General features: G+C 38.8%; 1 protein-coding gene across 1 annotated transcript in view; it reads right to left on the bottom strand.

Annotated features, from left to right (window-relative positions):
* Positions 1–4530: 4530 nt before the first annotated feature.
* Positions 4531–25045, bottom strand: part of LOC121379968 — a 33819-nt gene continuing 13304 nt past the window's right edge. Inside the window, exons 9-18 of the mRNA XM_041508673.1 lie at positions 22533–22700; positions 22043–22129; positions 20576–20670; positions 18597–18704; positions 17362–17422; positions 16601–16708; positions 13502–13566; positions 8876–8947; positions 5824–5993; positions 4531–4770 (exon numbers count right to left, since the gene is read on the bottom strand). Coding sequence (XP_041364607.1) covers positions 4586–4770; positions 5824–5993; positions 8876–8947; positions 13502–13566; positions 16601–16708; positions 17362–17422; positions 18597–18704; positions 20576–20670; positions 22043–22129; positions 22533–22700 — 1119 coding nt within the window. The 3' untranslated portion in view covers positions 4531–4585. The remainder of the gene's footprint in view (positions 4771–5823; positions 5994–8875; positions 8948–13501; positions 13567–16600; positions 16709–17361; positions 17423–18596; positions 18705–20575; positions 20671–22042; positions 22130–22532; positions 22701–25045) is intronic.

Below are 25045 nucleotides of genomic sequence, written 5' to 3'. Positions count from 1 at the left end.
CTACTAGTCGGTCCGCGCAGTCGCTGGACGCTACTAAATACTTATTCAAAATTCTGCCCACTTCAAACTCACCCCCCCCCCCCCCCCCCTTGTCCTGGACTTAGTCACTGGCAAAGGCCAGAGATTAAGCCCAGGACAGGCGTGCGTGAAACCTTCGTGGTATATATGCACGTTAAAACGTTTACAACAACAATTTGGTTTTTACGCTTAATTTGATAATAATAATTAATATAGAGTTATGTTAGCCGATAGTATACATGTAGGTTAGATGCTGATTTTAGGTACTAAGTGGTATGGAGAAAACTGAGATAAAGATAGTTTCTGGAAGTAATATATGAAAAATAACAATGATAATAGCAAAAATAACAGTGTTTTACTATTAAAACTACTATTGAACTATTCCTACAAAGGAAGAGTTTGTACTATTGGTTTAGAAAATAAATAAATTGGTTCGTTGCAGTCTAGTGAGAGAGGGAGATACTAAAAGATATATACGGTTTATACTAACAGAGTCTTAATGATTTTCACTTTAACATAAAAATATTTTCTAATACAATAAAGAAATTTCCTTACCTTGATCCGAGTACAATACAGCTCCTAGTTTCTTATCCTTTAGCATTGGAAGTCCGAAGACCGATGTGTGATTTCACTCTCAAGTGTAATCAATATAAACCTGGGTGTTATAGTCTGTTCCAAATTACATGTGTTTTGCAGTAAAATTGTAAATAAATCTCATATTTCTATCTATAACAGGTCATTTATTGAAGAAAAAGGTGCCAAACAAGTGACCATCAGCGGCAAAATTGACAAGCGCCAGATTACAGTCATTGTTGGCTGTCTCGATGGCTGGAGAACTTCTCCCACCACAGGTGATATACGGTGGTAAAACTGACAAGTGTCACCCGCGTGTGCAATTCCCGGAAGAATTGTAATGTTACACACACAGTCACACTGGAGTAATGAAAATTCAATGTTGGAATTCTCTGAGGAAATTGTAATTCCGTACATGGATAAAATGAGAAAACATCTCAAGATGTCAGATGATCAACGATGTTTGACGTGTACAAGGCACACCACTGTCACCGGTGTAAAACATTGCTAGACAAACTGAAAAAATCTCACATTCAGGTGGTCTTCGTTCCTGCTGTGTGCACCGATCAGCTACAGCCGCTGGACTTAACGTTCAATAAAAACTATAAGATGGAACTAAAAAGGTCTTTCCAGGAGTGGTTTTCTGCTGAAATAGTGTCCCAGATGGAAGAATCCTCTGTGGAGAAAGTGGAAGTTGATTTACGTCTTTTTGTTTAACGACACCACTAGAGCACACTGATTTGTTAATCATCGGCTATTGGATGTCAAACATATGGTCATTTTGACACAGTCATATGCACCACCCCACAGGCAGGATAGCACATACCACGGCCTTTGATATACCAGTCGTGGTGCACTGGCTGGAACGAGAAATAAGATACACTGATATTCTAAACAAAACAAAAATGTAAGATTTGTCTAATTTTAGTTGTTAAAAGGTCTCTATAATATCGGAGTCTAAACATCCTGCTAATGACATCAAATTCTGACTAGTCTCTTTAATAGACACCTACTTGTGGTATGAGTTAAGACTGTACAGCATGTACAAATGTAGAAAGAGGAACTGTAATACCATGGCTATAAGAGTATAAAACAACCCAAAAGCATCTAGGCCCACCGACGGGGATCGATCCTAGACCGACCGCGCATCAAGCGAACGTTTTACCACTGGGCTACATCCCGCCCCTATATATTACAAAGAACCTCTTCTCACCTATAGCTACTGTTCGCTCGATGTCTTGTAATTGTATTTAATAAAAATCACTATATATAAACGTAACAATGGGTCAGAAATCGCAATTAACAGTAACCCAAAACAGTCCATGTCAGTGTTAAGAAATGCATGAAATAAAAGCAGTATTTACTCACGTATGCTAGAATCAAACAAACTCACATGTACTGAATCCACAATTCGGTTTCAGAAACACATGGCTGTATTTATAAGTTTTGTTGAACTTAGACCCGATGCAAATTGTATGGAGTGGTGTTTTACCATGTAAATGCATTTCGTGGTAACAAAAAAAACCTAAAAAATCCACAAAAAAAATCAGTTGTTAATATCAAGCATACATTTTCCGATGTTAATTATTGATATCCCAAAATTATTATTAACTTTCAATACTTATGATTAATTATTCAACGGCCTACGTTTTCTTTCTCGCCTTTACAGTACGTCTTTTTTCTGATATAACAGTCTTAATTTCCAACTACCACGTCCAAGTCATTGTCTCTTCATCCACTAGAAATGTTTGGAGGTAAAACATTTGGTGATTTTCGACAGGTATTCCCAGTAGAGAATACGAATGTTTTTCCCATTAACAATAGGTTAAAAATTGTAGAAACGATAGAAGAAAGTCAAATTAATCTGCCATTATGATTATGATTATTATGTTATCATACGTCATTTGTGAACTTTTTGAAGTTGTACCCCTCAGATAAAAAACCCTCATGTATCAGATATCTCAGTGTCAGAACAGACTGAGATAGGGCAGGTCAGAGAGTTTAACGTACATATTCAGAACAAGCTGTTGTAGCGCACGCCTGTCCTGGGCGCAGGTGTCGGCCTCAGCCGGTTCCTCCATCCAGGACAGGAAGGGGGGGGGGGGGGAGCCTGCATTGTCAGGTGCAAGGGAGCACCTGCAGTCCGACCGTAATCGGTAAAAGGCGGAGGTGTGGTTTGGTGCTATGGAATTTTGAGTTCAAAGAGAAATGATGCGCATTTATGAGAAGGAAATTAGGCGCATTTTTGAACGGTCCGCCGAAATAGTAAAGAAGGGAGCTACTTATATAGTTTTGGAATTTAGTAAGCCGAGAGTAGCTCAGATTGAGATAACAGATGAAACCTTTTTATATGTAGCAGACCATTTTGAACTGGGGGCGAAGAGGGGTCTGTGCCCCCCCCCCCCCCCCACACCACACACACACACACTCAAGGACGAAAAGGTACGTTTTTGGTCCTACTCTATTTAAATACAGATAAAAATGTGGCCTGTGTCCTCCAATCCACTATAGCCTATACCCTTCACTCCGCCCCAACCCCACCCCAACCCCACCCCCACGAGATATATTTACCACTTTGACGAGAATGGTTATCGAGAAATATCGATTTAAAAAACGAAGAAAATTGAAAAGAAACGGCCCCATATAAAGATGAGCCGATCGTAATGTTAGTTTTATTAACAAATGCCGGTACTACTTGTAAAGCGTTTCACATGCTTGTCTTGCGAATACGATCGTGGTCAGGTGCCGTGATTATAAACTCGTCGATAACAGACGTGCACGTGCTCTGTAGATAATAACAATGTATGCACTGCGTGACGAACGTGTTGCGAGTTGTCCACAATAGTTTAAACTGCAAACAGAAAGCACAACTTGCGTATGTAATGTTAGTACACGTAAACTATGGGCCGGACGCAGGGTTTTGTAAGGTGTGTGTGGGGGGGGGGGGGGGGTGGTGGTGCGAGGTACACGAACATGCATCACATTAGCTCGAGTGTCCTCTAAAAGTATGGGCCACAGCTAGAAGACACTCGAGCTAGTATCATATATAAGGAAGGAAATAGTTTATTTAACGACGCACTCAACACATTTTATTTACGGTTATATGGCGTCGGACATATGGTTAAGGATCACACAGATATTGAGGGAGGTAACCCGCTGTCGCACCTTCATGGGCTACTCTTTTCGATTAGCAGCAAGGGATCTTTTATATGCACCATCCCACATACAGGATAGTACATGCCACGGCCTTTGTTACACCGGTTGTGGAGCACTGGCTGGAACTAGAACGGTTTACCACTGGGCTACGTCCCATATCCATATATATATTGTTTTCGTATGGTTACGGCTTCTACAAACATTAGGGCGACAACAAACACCTTGGTAATAGACACTGATACCACAGACAAAGAAAATAGTCGTTTGTTTTCTTGTGTCGATTTAGGGTAAAGCATCCCCATCGGTGTGTTCATTGGGCTATTTCTCGTTCCAGCCAGTGCACCATGACTGGTATATCAAAGGCCGTGGTATGTGCTATTCTATCGGTGGAATAGTGCACTTAAAACACCCCTACCTACTAATGGAAAAATGTAGCGTGTTTCCTCTCATACATACTTACATACATACATACATACATGTACATACATACATGTACATACATACATACATGTACATACATACATACACACACACACACACGCACATACACACATAGACACACACACATACATACATACATACATACACACATACATACATACATACACACACACATACATACACACACACACACACACATACATACACACACACACACACACACATACATACATACATACATATATACATACATACATGTATACACACAGTATTATGTGCTGTTATAACCTATAGCTATAGCTTTTCACAAGTTAATCAAAATAACGAAACGCAATGACAGAAAAAGATGCAATATTTATTTTTTCAACAGTTTACCCAACAAAACTGTAACATAACGTCAACCAATGATATTTGGAATAATAATAAGCGGTCCTCCCGGAGTAGGATGTGACGTCACGCGGTTGCCGGTTCCTGCTTTGACGCTATTTATCCAGTCCGTGACGATGGTGTCTAGTGTATTCAATGGTACCGGCCCGTTATTCAGAATGACGCTGTGGAAATCCCGAATATCGAAGTCAGAACCTGTGAAATGAGAACGTGATGTTACACAGGGACGATTATGGGGGGGGGGGGGGGGGGGGGGGGGGGGGGGGCAGTTGCACGGACCCCCCCCGGCTAAAAAAACCCCAACCCTACTACGTAGATCTAAATTGATATCCACATAAACTTTATAATTTTAAATTATAAACATTTACATATTGTTTCGGACCCCCCCCCTCCCCCCGTTACCTAAAGCATAATCCGCTCCTGGTTACATATTGTCAGTTTCTTAGCGTAACTGCCTAACTCATTTTAGAAGCCTCTGAGGAAATGTGAAAAAAAAAACATGATTTTTATACAAACAGAAATTAATTCTTTAAAAATTATTTGTGTAGGATAAATGGTATCTAACGGCCACTCGTATAGAACATTAAAGAAAACTAAAATGTTTGTTTGCATAATTCTGTTCAAACCTGATGGAACTGGAACTGACGATCAAAATTTTATACCTGTAAAATATATTGTTTTTCAATCTGATATCGTTTACATATATATTTCAATTGCCAAACTATTTAAAAATTATTAATTTGAAAAAAGTACAGACCCTAATTCTTAAACAGTATTTTTCACTATTAGAGCTGTTTTAGATCATTGTACTTAAACATTATTTGTATTTAATTCTTGAGATTATCCATGTCCGTACATCCAAAGTGTTTCTGGTCATCCTGGTGTTTGTAATACGATGACATGCATATTTTTAATAGTTAATAATTTTTAAAAATATTTTAGGGTTTATCCCCGTTTAAACGCCACAGACTCTGATTACACACTTTTGTAATTATAAGTTTGTAGATTAATCAAACTTAGTGTCCATTTTTATGTGTTAAAACTAAGGTACGCTACTTAAACAAAAAAAGAAAAAAGAAAAAAAGAGAGAGTTACGCAGTTATGCTAAGCGTTTAACGTCACAAGTGTGCCATAACAGTTTTTGAAGGTATTGTTATGACCCATGCCAGAATCATAGCGTGGAGAAATACGATATTTATGTAACCCTTAATTGTAAACCATGTGGACAATAATGATATACAAACATACCAAGTTGCATTTTGGCGTGTTCCCGCAGCTCTCTGATTTTCAGTTCGCCAATCTTGTAAGCGCACGCCTGTCCTGGCCACGTGATGTAGCGGTCGATTTCAGTCTCGATCTCGTTTCGAGAAAAAGGGGTGTGAGCCGTCATGTATTCTATAGAGCGATTTCTTGACCAACTGAAAAGATAATAATATCAGGCGCAGATTAAGGCGGGAAGGGTGGGTGGGGGGGGGGGGGGGGGTAGGGGGAAGTTCAACAAGTAAAGCACTCGCATTATCATAGAAATAAATCATAAATATAATCCATATGCTACTTTTTATTTAATTTCATTCAAACATGTAATTTAATATAATATACTCAACGGCAAAAGTTATTGTGACATGGATTGTTTGGAGTAATAAATTTGTGAATGAATTTATGGATGTAAACCAGAGAAAATGTGCATGAAAGAGCTCAAAGAAATGCAACCAAGCAGTTGTTGCAGCGACTGCATGCTTTGTGCAAGAAACATGGAATAATCGGGAGAAATGCTGTTCAGTGTTCACCATAAAAGGCCAGACATTTAGTCGCAAATCAATGCCACTCTGTGCAGCATTCAGAAGTCCAGAAGTCAGAAAAACACCATTGTCTGATGCAATTTCGTCATGCCACGCTTCAGTGAAAATGACAGATGGCTAGTCATAGGGATGCTTGAATCTGGGACCTCGCAGTGTGACGTCGCACGTCAATCCAACGTCCACAGAAACACCATATGACACTTATGGCAACGATATCAACAAAACAACTAGGTCAGGGACCGTCCCCGTAGCGGCCGACCACCCGTGACAATCCCTCGCCAAGACATGGATCCGAACCACGCATCTGCGAAACAGGTTCCAGCCAGCAACCCTCACAGCCCGTACCATCCCTTTCTCCAGCGTTTAGTGGCCTCAATGAGACGACGGTGTCAGACCTGTATCAATGCTCAAGGTGGACACACTCATTACTGACTGTGTGAATTTCGCTCTGGACCCCCTCTAGTGATGTGGCTCATTTGCATATGGCAGGTGCGCCCTTTTCATGGACTATTGCTCGTTTCCATACCTTCGGACATTTCTCTTTCCATGTTATAATGTTTCATACACGGCAGTAAAAACTTATCATCAATTAGCTTTGTCTTTTGTGTGTCACAATAACTTTTGCCTTTTAGTATATAAAAACTTAATTGATGTTTTTTGTTATATTTTAAATTATCATAAAAATTAATGACAGTTTTGTTTATATATACTACTCAAAAGAATTTAAGGGTCAGACGATATTTTCGACATTATTTTCTGAATGTCAATTATATTAGTTAGACCATAATGTCACGCATGGTATTGTTCCATTTTGACGAAAGTGGGTCTAAGCAACCCATATGCACGTAAATTAGGGCGAAAGCGAAAGGTCTGCTAAGTGCCCATAACTTGCTTTTTCACAAAGCGCTTCATTTGCACGCTTTGCACGTGTATTCCATGTTCCCAATGCTAAATTTCCGTATAATTGGAGCTTGCGTTCGTGTACGGTGCACACTCCAAATTCGACAATGGTACGACTTCAACTGACTATCGAAGATCGAGGAAGGGCTATTGCTTGGCCTCAGGATAGCAATACGCAAAGAAATGTTGCTCTGAGACTTGGTGTCAGTCAGAGTGTCGTTGACCGACTGTGGCAACGGTACCAAGCAACGAATTCTGTTCGAAATCGTCCACGTTCAGGAAGACCCCGAAGCACTACAAATAGAGAGGACCGCTACATCACCAATATGGCTCTACGTCAATGCACAACCACTGCACGCCGATTACGTGACAATCTGCGGACTGCGACTGGAACTCGAGTGTCTGATCAAACCATACGCAATCGTCTGAGAGCCAATAATCTACGCTGCCGTCGCCAGGCTGTTCGACCACCACTCCTACCACGTCACAGAACGTCCAGACGTCACTGGTGCACGCTTCATCTGCGGTGGCAACGTGTTCAGTGTGGTCGAGTGATGTTCACTGATGAGTCCAGGTTTTGTCTCCAGTTCAACGACGGTCGGGTTCGTGTCTACAGACGTCCCGGGGAGCGCTTCGCTGACACTAACGTTAGACAACGTCACCGGTTCGGTGGTGGCAGCGTCATGGTGTGGGGCGGCATCTCTATCCACCACAGGACCCCCCTATATGTGGTGGATGGCAATCTGAATGGAATCCGCTATCTGAATGAGATTATCCGGCCGTTGGTTCTCCCAGGCCTTCAGCAGATTGGCGGCGGGGCAGTTCTGTAGGATGACAATGCCAGACCCCACCGCGCCAAGGTGGTAACGGACTTTCTCAGACAACAAGGTATCGCCAGGATGGATTGGCCAGCATATTCGCCTGACTTGGCCCCAATAGAGCACGCCTGGGACGAATTAGGCAGGAGAGTTTGGGATAACCATGCCCCTCCGGCCAACCTTCATGATCTGGGTCAACTTCTTATGGCAGAGTGGCAGGCCATTCCCCAAGTGTTCTTCAGACGTCTGATCAACAGCATGAGGCAACGATGTGTCGAGTGTATTCGCGCCAGGGGTGGATTCACACACTATTAAACGAATGTTCTAATGTGTAAAATCCATGTTTGACAACCTTCAACTTTGACAGCATGTCATGTGACTTTCTTGTATACAGTGACGTTTATTTGTGGGGTTTTTTGTAAATATGGAACAATAAATAAAAGTTTTGGTGTAGTTTACATCATCAGTCTAATACACTCTGAAACTTATTTGGTTATAAATTTTTGACCCTTAAATTCTTTTGAGTAGTATATATATATATATATATATATATATATATATATATATATATATATATATATATATGTAGTGTTCTTTATGTTTATTTCAAGGTTAATGTTTATCGTGGTACTAACACAAAGTAATCGAGTCCTGTGACAATTACATTGATACTAGTTATTTCAAGGTTAATGTTTATAGTGGTACTAACCCAAAGTAATCGAGTCCTGTATCAATGTAATTGTCACTAGTTATTTCAAGGTTAATGTTTATCGTGGTACTAACCCAAAGTAATGCAGTCCTGTATCAATGACAAGTCGACACGCGCGGAATATCTCTTCACCGTAACGACCCATTCTGAAAATAAAATTCCAAATAACAACAACAACAACAACAACATGACAACAGTATCAACAACAAAGTTTGTTTTGTTTAATGACACCACTAGAGCACATTGATATATTAATCATCGGCTATTGGATGTCAAACATGTGGTAATATAGAGAAGAAACTCGCTACATGTTTCCATTAGTAGCAAGGTGTCTTTGATATGCACCATCACACAGACATGATAGCACATACCACGGTCTTTGACTGATATACCAGTCGTGGTGCACTGGCTGCAACGAGAAATAGCCCAACAGGCCCACCGACGGAGATCGATCCTAGACCGACCGCGCATCAAGCGAGTGTTTTACCGCTAAGCTACGTTCCGCCCCCTTGAAATTAAACAATAACAAAATGACAAGAAAAATAACCACAAAAAAAGAAGACAACAATATCAACAACAATGGCAACAATAACAGTATGTGCACATAATATCTGTGACTGGTCTGCGTTAAACTGCGACAGTCATTGATACCCTGGCTACAGATTTTTGAAGCTATCTTAGCCCTATGATAATTAAAAAAAAAAATTGGTTATAATTAAGAAAAATAACGCACCCAAGATTACACATAACTTAAGTAGGCTTTATACTTGATTATTCTTGCAGTTCAAAGCAAATGCTAATACACCGTCATACCTTTTTATTTTATCAGTTGAGACATTGTTGATGACATTCGGGAAGGAGGATGGGACGTAAAATACACAACCAGTATTTACCAATAATCATCATTCTGAAAACTGGCAATTCGGTACAAGGACCACCCCACTTTTAAGACCAGTTTTAATAAGTCCCGCCGATGGTCACAACAAGCGGACTTTCACTGTATATATGTATGTTAGTGCAAGGCGCACATTAAGTCAATACGTTTTTTAATGTGCAGGGCGAGTTGCTTCCCTCTATTTAGCAAATTTAAAATGGCTAGGAATTTTTTTATGTTGTCATTGGAAGATTTATTTAGTTAATAATGATGCAAGTACCTCAATCGGGATTTAGTGAGTACGGTAGGTTATACATTTTTGATTTGCGTGTCCATTTGGTGCACTATTTCGGTTGAGAAACGGTTGAAACATGGTGTCACAAGTTTTGAATACCAGCTATATACAGGGTATGTAACAGTATCCGGATGTAGAAAGAACCACACCTTCTTCGTCCCTTCAGACTAATATGTATGTATACATATTATTTATTTAGTTTAAACAATATTTATTGCCGTCAAAATGCGGTTTGGGATTGGCCAACAGGCAAGAGCCTATATTAAGGCCTCTCCCTACATTTATAAATACAAGTTTGATACATCAAGATGACAGAAATAGTATAATAATTTAAATAAATTCAAATTAGCTAAGATGAGAAGAATGGAAGAGAGAGAGAAGAAAGGAAAAATAAAAATAGATAGTTGATATGATATTATTTAGTCACAGTTGGGAAGGGAGAAGGAGGAATAATGAATGGTTAGTTATCGAAACGTTTGCTATTAATTATAAAGTCTTGAACAGATTTAAATATAACACTATTTTCGTGGGTACTAAAATTTGGGTCACCAAATAATAAAGTCTTGCAATTAAGATTGTGATATTTTGACAGGTGAGTATTACGAATTACATTATATAGTGGACAATAACATAAAAAAAATTCTGCATCTTCAATAAGATGTCCGCAAGTACAAAATGGACTGTCACTTACGTGTCTTGCAAATTTATGACCATTTAGATCGCTAGTTCCCAAGCGGAGTCGACTATGTAATATCTGTTGCCTTCTATCACCATCGTAAAAGTAGCACGGTACAATTGGGTCTGATTTATTTAATTCTGATTTAAATCTATTTAACGATGAAGAATTCCTAATATCGGACGTTATATTATTCCATAATTTAACTGCGGAAGGAAAAAAGGAATTCGCGAAAAGTTTAGTTCGACAAAAGTATGTAAGGAGGCGATCTACATTACGAGTGCAATATGGGTTTTTTGAAGAAATGGGGCGTGGTAATTGTAATGTCAAGAATGTGGGGAGCAAGTTATTAGAAAGTTTATACATCATACATAGTTTATGGCGACTTCTCCTTTCTGATAAAGATATAAAACCAGTTTCGCTATATAGTAACTCGTGAGATGTTCCCCGAACAGAACCACAAATTGTACGCAAAGCGTGCAAGTGTATATTTTCAAGATTGTATGCCTGTTGGAGACTACAATTATCCCAAAGAATATCGGCATAATCAAAAATGGGAAGAATAAATGATCTATAGATTTTTACTAATGATTTTCTAGATAATCTATATTTAAAGGATCGAAGACAATTTACCATTTTACTGGCCTTACTTACAATATTTTGTATATGGAAATCCCATTCCGCAGATTTCTGGAATGTAAGGCCCAAGTGTTTATAGACATCAACCTCTGATACTTGTACGTTGTCTAAAAATAACTTAGGATTGCTGGGTTTTTTAATTTTCCGGCTAAACAACAAGGTTTCGTTTTTTTCGGGACTGAACTTAACAAGCCACCGTTTAGCCCACTTGTTAATATGCTCTAAGTCAGAGTTTAAAATATTACAACATAGTTCAGGATTTTCAACAGTAATAAATAATGAGGTATCATCAGCGAACAATCTAATATTTGAAGTAATCCCATTAACAATATCATTTATATATACCAAAAACAAAATAGGATCAAGAACAGAACCTTGCGGAACACCTGCGGAAATGGGTTTAATATGAGAGAAATGGTTTTGTAGTACTACACATTGTCTTCGATCAGATAAATAGCTTTCAAACCATAATAAGAATTTTCCCGAAATCCCAACAGTTTCTAATTTATAGATCAGACCCTTATGCCAAACTCGATCAAATGCTTTGCTTATATCGCAAAATACTGCTCTAACTTCTTTCCCTTCATCCATAGAATGACAAATAAAATGATAAAAATCAATTAGTTGGTTAACAGTTGAATCGCCAGGAATAAAGCCAGACTGGAATTTTGTTATGGTGTTATTTATTCTAAAGAAATTGAAAATGTGCTTAAAAATGCATTTTTCGAAAAGTTTGGAGAGATTACTTGTAAGGGAAATGGGTCTATAATTACTTGGTTCATGAATACTACCCTTTTTATGAATAGGATTTACGTTAGCAAGTTTCCAATCTGAGGGGAAAATGGAATGGTGTAATGATAGATTAAACAAGCGTGTTAGAGGGTATGAAAGTTCTTTAGCTAGTAACTTAAGTAATCTATTGCTAATAAAGTCGGGGCCGGATGATTTGGATGTATTTAGGGTGTTTAAGATATCTTCTACTTCGGATTGTACTAGCTCTATTTCTATAAGTGGATCAACTGTAAGGTCTACTGTCGGAAGCTCTCCTTGCGGGCAGTGTAAAGTAGATTGTTTAATAAAGAATTCATTAAAAAACATTGGCTATCTCCTTAGGATTATCAATAACGTTACCATCGACAAGCAGCGGTTGTGTTATAGTTAAACTAATACTCCCCACGATTTTTAAAGTGAGAATTAACAAGTTTCCACCAATATTTTGTACCAATATCGGTTGAACTGTTAATTTTATTGTCTATTTTCTTAAAATATTCTGATTTGGCTTTGCGTACCTCCGATATTATCAAGTTACGTGTTTTCCTAAAGTTGGCCTAGTCATTAGGAGTATTATTGTTTTTAGCTTTATTGTGAAGTTTATGTCTTTGTCGCATTAATCTTCGAATGTTGCCATTCATAAAAGGTTTATCTCTAGGTCGGACAGTAACTATTTTATAAGGAATAAATGTTTTCGCTGAATTTAATAAAATGTTAGTTATATTTGTCGTTATTGTATCAATGGACTTCGATTGGAAAATGTTATCCCAGTTAAAACTTGAAATAAATGTTTTTAGACCACAAATATCGGCAGAAGGGTAATCCCAGATAGTTCTTTGAAATGCATGTATTTTGTTCTCGTGAGGTCTAGGACCAATATGAAGCACAACTGGAGAATGATCACTACAGAAAGGAGTAAGAACATTGGAAGATACTATGTATAATGGACAAGAAACGAATATCAGGTCGAGCGTACTTTTACTATTTTCTGTAATTCGTGTGGGTTCTTTAACTAATTGGGACAATTGAAATCGGGCACACAAATGATCAACTTTAGGATGGACACGTTCGAAAACGTTTGCATTAAAATCACCAATCATAATGACTTTGTTAATACGATCATCAATACCACTACTAAACGATTCTTCAATTAAAATCCACGATTCGGTAGTACTAGATGGTGCGCGATAAAAAGTACCTAATAGGATTTCACATTTATTACGGTTCAATTCCACCCAGAGAGCCTCCAGACCGGGGACATCCATATCTTCTCTATGTTTAGATATTATATTGTCTTTTACATAAACCGCTACTCCGCCCCAATTATTATATGTCCTATCCTTGCGATATGGTTATTTATTTATTTATTTACATTTAACGATAGTTGTTATTTGTCAAAAGTATACTAATAAAACACATTGCCAAAATGTGTAATTGTAACTCACAGTTCGTAATCGTCCCGGTACAGGCCAAGAGTTTCACCCAGGGATTCGGCATACAAACCCCATCCCTGTAACAGAGAGAACAGAACAGAACAGAACTTTATTTACACTCCGATCACCATACGGTGATACATGGATGTGATTTACAAACATTTGATGCGGCTGCAGTAAAACAAAACTAGTACAATAAACTGGCCACTATAGAAGAGTAGAACATAGCATCGTGTATAGTGTAGTATATATACAACAATTCGAAATATCTACGTTTCAAATATATCTGTAAATACAAAGTTAATATGTATAAAAATATTTAGGTTTTGTTTCAGATACACAAACAGTATAATACACTGGCAACTACAGCACAAAAGGTCACAATGTATTTTATAGCGTAATATGTAACCGGATGTTTTAAATTGCATATCACATACACTACAATTTTAAAACAGTTTACATATATTTTATTCTTTCTAACTCTAATAGTGCAAAGCTTTTTCTTATTTTGTTTCTATTGTTTTCAGGTGTCTTTGGTATTGTCAGCTTGGGTGGTGTTCATCTTCAACTCAGTGTTCAGGCCAGGTAATCGTTCAGTAGTAAGCTCATCTAATGTTTCTTTTGTTACCTGGTGTTCTCTGGAGTCAGAGACTTTTAAACATTCAAGCAAGACAGGTGGTTTTCAGCATTGCAACGTTTATAGTTGATCAAGTTCTGCACGGCACAGTTAGTAACAGCACAGGTAAATACAAACATATATTTTAAGATATAACCATGTGTTTTAAGTAGTAAACTAGATTAGTGTATGCATATTTTATGATACGCCTTAAATTCGAACTTAGCTTGTGTAAGCACTTGATAAAACTTATTCTATAGTGAACGAGTTAAAGTAGTGTTTAATAATGTTTATAATTATATAGGGATGTCTGTCTTCTAAGACGAATATTTGATTAGGTTTGATAATACAAATAAGTAAATAACTAAATCAGTTATTAATCTACTTTATTATTAAGTGTATATATGGAGGTATAATATCCGCCCGGTCCCCTCCATTATTATTTTTAGTTAGGGTTGAGGGTTAGGGTTAGGGTTAGGGTTAGGGTTAGGTTGGGATTAGGGTTGGGGTTATGGCTGTGGTTAGGGCTAGGGTTGGGGTTAGGGTTGGGGTTAGGGTTGGAGTTAAGGTTAGGGTTAGGGTTAGGGTCAGGTGAAGGGGGGACCGGGAGGATATTTTTCCGATGTAGCACAACCAGCATCATTATTCAAACGACCTGACCCACAGTCGGTAGGTTAAATATTTACTTATGTGATGTCGTGATTTTGTGTGTTATAGAATATACAGACAGGTATTTATATAGTTTTATGACGTGCTTAGCACATGCTTATAGCAATGATGTGATAATTAAATTAACCTTTGAATTATAATTATATTTGATTTGAGTCTCTTTGAATTGAAATGTTGGTGTTAAATGTACATTAGTAATATAATATTGTAGTAATTTGTACTTGGCAAATAGCGTTATGTATGGTAAAATAATATATGTTGGTACCTGGAAAATGTAACTGATTTTATGTCCTTTTGTTATTCCAGGGTCGTTATTTGTGTTGATGTATGTTTTACATGTACATCGGGATCTTCACATCCCTCCAGGTGATCCCCGAATAAAGACCTTAAACCCCAGCTGAAGTCTTCTGTGATATATATAGAACTTTCGGTATTCGAAATTTCTACTTTTCAAAAATATATTTAAATACAGGGTTAATATTAGCTATAAAAATGCATAGTTTTTTAATAGCAGACACTCTTGGAGATGTCAATACGGTAGTTGTTTCTATTTGATTGTGTTCGGTCTAGTACTGAAGTATTTGCCTGTGTATAATTTCCTTTCATTGTTAAAATATGGACACTGAAACAGATAATGAAATTCATCACCTAGATTGGTTTTACATAGAGGATGTAGTCGGTCTTTTAGTTCAACATTTTGCCATCTCCCAGTTTTCGACAGGTAAAAAATGTATTACTTGTTCGGAAGTAATTAAATATAATTAGGTAATGAAAAGGATGTTTTGAATACTCTATAAGAAATGCATTTTGTAGACGTATTCAAGTTATTCAGCCAGACGTGCAAATGCATGTATTGGTGTTTTAGCCATTTTAACACTATGAGCCTACAATTTGTACCGAAGGTAGCAAATATCCATATAGTAATGGGTATGAAATATCAAACTTACAGTCCTGACACTCTTTAAATAATTCTATAATATGCAGTACGGTTACCGGTTTTGTTTGTTTGTTTGGTGGTGGTGAGTATGGGCGCCCGATATATAGTAAAACCAAAAGTTGTTTTTCTTCTTTTTTATTGTTTTATTGTCCCCAGAAACATAAGCAAGGTCAAGGTTGGGGCCTTTAATCATTGCTGTACATGGTATTATTGTATATACATAAGCTATACATAATGAAAGCTATACACTCGTATATAATGCATGTATTAAATAATATATGTATACATATGCATGTGCGAGTATGCGTGTGTGTGTGTGTGTGTGTGTGTGTGTGTGTGTGTGTGTGTGTGAGAGAGAGAGAGAGAGAGAGAGACAGAGAGAGAGACAGAGAGACAGAGAGAGAGACAGAGAGAGACAGAGAGAGACAGAGAGACAGAGACGAGTGGAGTAACAGGATGAAGCCGACGATAAATTTGTTTGGTGGTGGTGGTGGTGGTGGGTATGGGCGCACGATATATAGTAAAACAAAAAGTTGATGTTTTGGGATTCAAGTGGGGGATACACATGGACCCCTGGTTCCTACTAGCCTGAAGTTCAATATCTGCTGGAATCTATTTTGTATAGAAGGACGACGTGGATACATTAATGGATGACCTTTGATTGTCCTCCAGAGGCAGGTCCAGTATTTTGCTTGGAGTGGGGAGCGGAAGACGTGTGCTGATATAGTTATTGGCACTAAATACAAGTGAGGCACAACATGAACTGATCTAATCTTGTTCGGATGGAGTCCATCGTCAAACAGAGAGTCAGTGGCGTGTACAGCCTCCCTAAATCCGCCCCTGACTATCACAGATAGTTTTAACTATACACATTTGTTATTTACGTTACCTCAGTGTATGCCGTGTAGAAAGGGAAGTTGTATGGTATCGCGAAGTATTTTCCATATTGAATGTTTCTTTGAAAGCTTGGCAGGCTGGCACTGATGGCATAAATTGACTGAAAAACAAAAAACTTAAAGTTAAAATTTGTTTTGTTTTTGAGCAGCAAGGGATCGGCAAACGATAGAACGGAGTACAATTAATGTATTAATTTATGATTATTACAATCATGAAAATAATTATGTTATCACACGTCATCATCATACGTCATTAATCATATAATTCCATTTTATAATTACTGTTTTGTAATAGGTGTCTGGATTGGTTAAAATGCTATCACGTGATCTAAAAAACCCAAACAACGTTCATTCTTTCATGAACGTGAAAACTGCACTTTTTCGGTAAAAAAATAAAAATAGAATGTTATTACCGGAACTACTTTTTATCAATTACGTCAACAACGGAATCCCCGAATATTCCATCGTTTCTATTTGTATCCCAATATAGTCTGCACCGTGAGTGACGGTGACAACTCAGGCTTTAAACGATACATAATGTATATGACAGGCCACAGAAACAAATCTTCTATTAGATGTTATAGCAGAGAATGCTCAATAAATCAAGAGATACATGAGCGCAGCTCTGTCACATTTCACAAAAACACCACATGGACAATTTACACGCGCGTTACGCCATTCATACAGTGTAAAACGGTTTTGGTGTCTATCATCGTATGAACGTCAAACATATGACGTTCAATTCTCACATTACCTGTAGATGATGTCCGGGAACAGTCTCGTGCAATGTAAGTGCCAACATGCTAAACGTGTTTCTGAAATAAGAATGAAAATCACACGTTTGCTACAAAAGATGGACTATAATATAATAGATGTTTAACGACACCCCAGCACGATACAAAAGATGGAATAATATGGAAGGAATAATATGATGTATGAAAACCTACAGTTTGCCAAAAAAATCAGCTCTCTATGTGCATTTTTAGCGAAGACATGGCAAAAACAATATTTCGTAGCGGCCATTTTGAATTTAGGCTGTCAAAATAAAAAAGCTGAATGGTGACGGTTTGTCACCCGGCTGAAATATGTTCAAGAAGGTCCAGTCTACCAGCAATAACAATAAAACATTTTATATACGATGTAGGGTGGTCGAGTGGTGCTTCCCTGGAAAATATATTGCCAAAAAAAGAGAGAAAACAAGTGTGTTTCAGCAGGAAGGGGTTTCGAATCGCTAAACCTCCCCTCCCTCCCCCCCCCCCCCCCACATACGCGATTGGTAGGGGTGGAGGTGGTGGCGGGGGTAGTTACATTCCGTTATCTTTCACTTTTGGTCAGTACCTAAATATGATACCCGCAGATACCTGATTGATCATGATACAGACATACTATACTGAGAGAAAGAAATAAGGAACACTGTTGTATCTCTGTATAAGATGTACTGTGAGGCTAAATGTCATTAACAAGGTTAACTTGCTGACAGTATGGATGGCGGGTTTGGTTGCACTGTTTTCTGTTAGTGTTGGCGTGATCCCTTATTTCTTTCCATTCAGTATAGTTTTGCCGCTAGGCGTTTATCACAAACAGCCCCTAATTTCCAGTCCATTGTACACGTGGAAGGAAATGTTTTATTTAACGACGCACACAACACATTTTATTTACGGTTATATGGCGTCAAGGACCACACAGATATTGAGAGAGGAAACTCGCTGTCACCACTTCATGGGCTACTCTTTTCGATTAGCAGCAAGGGATCTTTTATATGCACCATTCAATAGACAAGAGGGCACATACCACGGCCTTTGTACACGTGGATGCCACACGCAGCTAATGCTTCGATTGTCTTCTTGTTAGTTTATATTTTAAAAAACAACAACCCCCAACCCCCCCAAAAAGCAAAAACCAAACAACAAGAGCAAGACCACCAACACTGCAAGCCCACCACCCCCACACCTCTTGAGATAATTTCTGGAACTGCCGTGATGAGATTACGTTTCGTTTGGTCGTTTGACGTTGACTTGGAAAATTCCGGCACGCGAACCATCCTGTGTTCCCGATAGATACATACCACCTGGCCCGTCGTTCGGCATCGCTTCTACCCTGGTAGAAAAAGAAAACACACACAACAATACGATAAATATATATATATATAAAACCCACATTTAAAATCCACCCATAAAATCAACCAACAGTTGTACACCTTCAATATCTATAGTCCATCCCATCTATAAACCTTGGTTTTTTGGTGTTTTTTTAAAAAGATAATTCCAGTTTGGTTTGAAGTAAAAGTAAAAGTCTGTTAGAAATAAGAAAATAATAGTATTTTTGTGTGCAATTTACAAATCAATCGGCTTACTCGAAATAAATAACTTGTAGTGAATTCTATTGTACGAAAAAAGGAGTTCCATGTGGGACGGACTATAGTAGTTCTTTTTCCTTCAAACCCAGATATTAATACATCATCAATATATATATATATATATTTAAAACTTTATTTTATTCTTTTTTTTTTTTTTTTTTGCAGGGTGGAAGAGGGGTATAAAACTTCATATACATAAGAACAAATAACCGTTTTGTACTTACGTATAAGCACTTTAAAATGAGTATTAAAAAACCCAAACGTTTTGGAGGCAGGGGATTAAGTTAAGACCCCTGAATCTCTCTCCCCCCCCCCCCCCCCCCCCCCCCCCCCCCCCCGGTCTGGATCCACGCCCGCATGACGTTCTGGCAGTATTATTATATACCTACATTCCATTATAATCAACTGTTAAACTATGTTAAAGTTTGTTTTGTTTAACGACACCACTATAGCACATTGATTAATTAATCATCGGCTGTTGGATGTCAAATATTTGATCCTTCTGACAATGGCACTGTAGTCTTCAGTGGCGTAGTCTTCGGAGGAAACGTGCACGGTATGTAGTCTGAGAACACGGGAATCCTATCGGTCTCCATACACAATCCAACAAGAACTTTTCATTATATGTAATTTTATCCCACTGACCCCTTTTCTTTCTCTCCTTTAGTTTCTGGCAGCCCCTTCTACATTTCAACTTATTTTTGCTGTCCACCACCACATCCCAGTCCATGCCTCTTAAACCGCGACAGGTGTCCGTCTCTTGTGGCCACACGTGCCACACCTCTTTCATTTTCCATCAGCATTTGCTGCGGGCTTAATCTGATCACTTCTGAGAGTGCTGAGAGTGTTAAGTCGTTACTTCTGGCATTGTTAAGAGGCACCTGGAACCTCATACCATACTCCTCTGCTACCGTCGATAGTTAGTTAATTAGTGCCGTGGGTCAGACCATCTTTATTAATGGCAGAAGACTCGAAAGACGCAGGCACGTACACCCAGATTCCACCCATGGAGTAAGTTCAGAAGACTGAGTCGGAATAAACGGACATAACATGTTCGAAACAGATTGAAATCGTCGGATAAATTACTTGGAACTTGGAAAATTGTTTAATGTGCACATTCAGAGCAAGCTGTTGTAGCGCTCGTCTGTCCTGGGCACAAGTACCGGCCTCAGCCTATTCTTCCGTCCAGGACAGGAAAGGGTTGGGGTGGGTGAAGGAGGGACCGCTTGCACTGGCAGGTGCAAGGGAGCACCAGCAGTCCGACCGTACCCGGTAACAGGCGGAAGGTGGTATGGTGCTATGTAATTTGGAATGTCCCGTAGGATTAAGCCAAAGAGAAATGGGTGCGCATTTTGATGAAGGAAGTTTGGCGCAATTTTGATGGTCGTTCTAAAGAATAAAAGGCTGGGAGCTACATATAGGTTTGGATTTTAGTAGGCCGAGAATAGCTCGTTAATTAAGACCTGCAGATGATGAGGTGTCTCCCTAGGTTGCCCGTAGGGACCTTAGAAAGAGCCTGATCTCTTCCGATCGTGGCATGACAACCCAGGGGAGATTCAACGCAATGGATAAATTAGAAAGTTTGAATCTATGTATATATAGGCCTACTTACACAACTGGAAGATGAGGGATGTCCTTGAAGATGCGCGGAAGCTGTGGGTAGATTCTGTTGAAGACGATGTTCTTATACTCCTGCAGCAGCTCATCCTGGAGGTACAAAACAATATCCTAATCTAAACGACAAAACCGTTATCCGCGATCAAAAGACCGAATCTCTGCAAAATGCACAATGGATATTTAGTAAAACAGTGGATGATTCCACGAATCTCTATCCAGTGCCTCGTCTATAGTAGGGCAGACACTCCCGTGGAAATCCTTTACTGGACAAAACCGCATCTCTGCACAATACAGAATCGAATGTGTATTTGGCAAAATAGTGGATGATTCCATGATTCTCTATCCAGTGCCTCGTCTACAGGACAGCCACTCCTGGTAAGATTTTGTTACTGGACAATACCACATTAATTTTGTGCACAATGCAGAGTCGAATGGGTATTTGACAAAATAGTCGCTGATTCCATGAATCTTTATCTAGTGCCTCGTCTAGAGGACAGCCACTCCCGAGGAGATCCTTTACTGGGCAAGACATCCTTCGTACACCGCTCATAGAGGACTGCCATATCCATCGTAACAACGACTTAAGAAACCGTCCTCGGTGACGTAGTGGCATCAGTATTAAGGCTGGTAGGTACTGGGTTCGCAATTCGGTAGCGGCTCCTACTCCGAGCAGAATACTATTAAGTAACCATTAACCCATTGTCCTGGAAAGACAGCCCAAAGGAGGCAGCGGGTGTGTGTGCCCAGGACAGTTATGCTTTCACATTAATTGGATATAACCACGGAAATAAAATGGAACTGAAATGCATTTTATCATTAAAAGGGGAGCGGGACATAGCACAGTGGTAAAACTCTCGCCTGACGCGCGTTTGGTCTAGAATCGAGCCCCGTCAGTAGGCCAGTTGGGTTATTTCTCTTTCCAGCCAGTACGGGTTTAACAAAGGACGTGGTATGCACTATCCTGTCTGTGGAATGGTGCATATAAAATCACTTGCTGCTTATTGAAAAGAGTAGCCCATGATGTAGCAGAAACAGGTTCTCTCACTAATTATCCGTGTGGTCGTTAATCAACAGCACAAAACCGTAATTTAAATGTGTTGAGAGCGTTGTTAAATAAAACATTTCTTGCTTTATTTTTATCATTTTAAATACACAAATTTCTCCTTTTTTCAATATATTTTATCAACCCCTTGTAAATTTCGCTCCTTCCCTCTGCCAAAATTCCGCCCTGTGTTATATTAAAATCGCAATTTTGTCTTCCGTGGCAACATACAAGATTCGTTGCTATTCTAAAAAATATATATAAAGTACAACACAACAAATCATATGTATCTGGTAAAAAGTCAGTGTGGCGAAAACTGCATTTAATCGTGACCAATATTTAACAGATATCTGTTTAAGATCCAAACTGTATATGACTTTACATGAGTTGTTTGTGTTGCCATAGTAGCAGGATACTTACTGCAGAGTTCTTGTGAAACCGAGGTTGCTGCTTTAACGATTCGTAATACTCGTGCACTGTACCGCTGAACCCATGTTTGCGCATGATCTAAAATCACGTGACATAATAAAATAATTTGTTGCATCATGTATACAGTGTTTTAGTAGTTCAAGTTAAGGATCTTAAGTACGCTACATTACAGGGACAGGGACAGGGACAGAGACAGAGACAGAGACAGAGACAGAGAGAGAGGGAGACGCCCGTCGAACAAATTAACAATGTTTAAACAAAAATAAAATGCATCCGATCAAGTTCCCCCAAACACCCCAAAACAACAACAAATTAATGCATCTCTCAAATTAAAGAAGAGGGCCGGTTCCAGATCAATTGATAACTTGGTACAGTACGTACCCGCCTGAAAATTGAACCAACATATGTTTTTAAAATTGATCAATGTGTTCTAGTGGTATCGTTAAACTAAACAAGCCTATTTAACCGTACACGCGTGTACCTTGCGCATGTTGACGGTGATCCTGGCGACCTCGTGGAGACCCTTCTGGTGAACCTGGTACGGCGTGTCGTCCGTCGAGATGTGCCACTTGAGGGCCGCCTTGTAGTACTCCCCGCCAAGGTTCCATCCCCCCACTCCGTAGGTGCCGCGCGTGTGGTGCAAATACTCCTGTGAAAAATACACCACATCATAATAAAAATACAGGTACTAACTAGTATTACATAGAAAACACACCACATCATAATAAACATACATGTACTAACTATTATCCTGTTCAATTATTTAGACCCAAAGTTTTTTGCAAATGTTACGTTTATTTTCTATTCGATATTTGTTTTCTTTGCATTTACATGAAAACAAACCCAAACCCCGACAGGTTTTATATACAAATCATCATATAAAATGCACGAAGTTGACTTAATTCCACTTTTTAAAAATCTCTGTGTCGTTTGAATGCACGTTATTTCTCCTATAAATAACTAAGGTCATTTGCATATCAAAAGCATCATTCTATAGTGCGTTTCAAACTAATGTTCGGTTCTATCGTCCTATCCGCACAAATCGTAGTATGACCTATATTTAAGAAAATATCTGTAAACATGAAGCAGGCGCGGATTCAGGTGGGGAGTTCTAGGGTTATAGGGTGAGAGAGAGAAGAATATGGTATGCATGCGATTGGTGGAGGTGTGACCCTCTGCACAACCCCAACCCCACTTAAGGCTTCTTTTGTATATGGAGCGGGACGTAGCTCAGAGGTAAAGCGTTCGCTCATGGTAGGTCAACTGATCGATCCCACATGGTGGACCCATAGGAGAAATAACGTGCATTCAAACGACACAGAGATTTTTAAAAAGTGGAATTAAGTCAACTTCGTGCATTTTATATGACGATTTGTATATAAAACCTGTCGGGGTTTGGGTTTGTTTTCATGTAAATGCAAAGAAAACAAATATCGAATAGGAAATAAACGTAACATTTGCAAAAAACTTTGGGTCTAAATAACTGAACAGGATAATAGCATTACATAGAAAATAATAGTCCTCTCTTATAATCAAGGCGCAATAACTAGAGAGTAGTTAAAAGAATTGGGGCAAACCAGTTAAAATGTTCTTCCCCCGTTAGACAAAAAATGGAAGATGTAAAGGGACATACCCTAGTTTTTGAACACTAAGAGAGCCGTTTTTGATAACTGAAATCATACTTTAAAAAAACTTAGATTTTATTGTTTAGATTATCCATTTCCGTACATTCGAAGTGTTTTTGGTCATCCTGGTTTTTTAATATCACAAAATGCATTTCTCTTATTTTTAAAAACGCACGTGTGTCTGAGAAGTAACAGTTATGGAGTCGAGTTTTAGTCTATTTTAGAGGGTATTTCGCCGTTTCAAGGTCACAGACTTATGTTCCACTCAATTGTAACTTTATCCAAATGTGTTACATGTTTGTAGATTACATGTTTGTAGATTAACTAAACTTAGTGTGCATTTTCGTCGGCCGAAACTAGGGTCTGTCCCTTTAAACCCAAAATGTTTCTATTTTGTAGTTTAGGTTGCAATTGCCCAATGGCCGTCTCGCTAGGTACAGCCCTGGGAAATACTGCGATCTTGCAGTTCACTACAAAAAGACGTGCAAGGACGATGTGGTGTCGCTAACGAGAGCTCTGTGAATTAGACCTTTGATAATATAACCCACCGAAGTTTTAAACATCTACAATACACAAAGCGTAAACGTGTGTGTGTGTGTGTGTGTGTGTGTGTGTGTGTGTGTGTGTGTGTGTGTGTGTGTGGTTTAAATAGCTCTGTAAACACCAGAGTACTACTTGTACATTATGGTATAGATACAGAGAATCTCCTTGCAGTAATGCTCGTCATAAATCAGAAAAAAACCGAAAACGTTTTTCGTAATCAAAATCGTATCTCTTTACAAGAAAGAGTCAAATGGTAGTTTGGCACAGTCGTGATTGCTTGTCCATGAATCACTGTAAGGTGCCTTGTCTACAGGAGGTCTGCCTCTTCCAGGGGACCTTTTACTGGTTGTTACAGCTTTTGTGCACTGCCTATAGGTAGTACTAAACCAAATAACTTCCGGCTGGGTCAAAGTTCGAGGTGCACCCAACTTTTATAGAGAAGTGAACACCACAAGTCCTTTGATAGGTGAATAATGTGAGTGTGTTGGTTGTAAAAAAAACTAGTTTCATCTGGGCAAAAAATGTATGCAATTTTATTTCATCTAGTAACACTGTGTCAAGTAGCTTTGTGCTTAAAACATGTAAAAAATGTACTCGAATTGTGTGCGGAACTAGAGTAGTCATAGACGCTACCCGTTATCTCAGAAATGAGCAGTTTGACCCCAATTGCTTTCTGATTCACTCTAATAGTAAAGAGTGGTAGTATTTATATCCGTGGCGTTTATGTCGATTGATACGCTGCAGGTAGGAGTTTTAGCCACATATGTTACTATTGTCGTCTATGGGATTTGATTTGGTATATGTAGTATACACCTGGTAGGAGGAC

The sequence above is a fragment of the Gigantopelta aegis genome, chromosome 2, assembly GCF_016097555.1.
Source record: "Gigantopelta aegis isolate Gae_Host chromosome 2, Gae_host_genome, whole genome shotgun sequence".
NCBI classification, from domain to species: Eukaryota; Metazoa; Mollusca; class Gastropoda; order Neomphalida; family Peltospiridae; genus Gigantopelta; species Gigantopelta aegis.
This window is presented reverse-complemented; position numbering and strand designations above follow the sequence as displayed.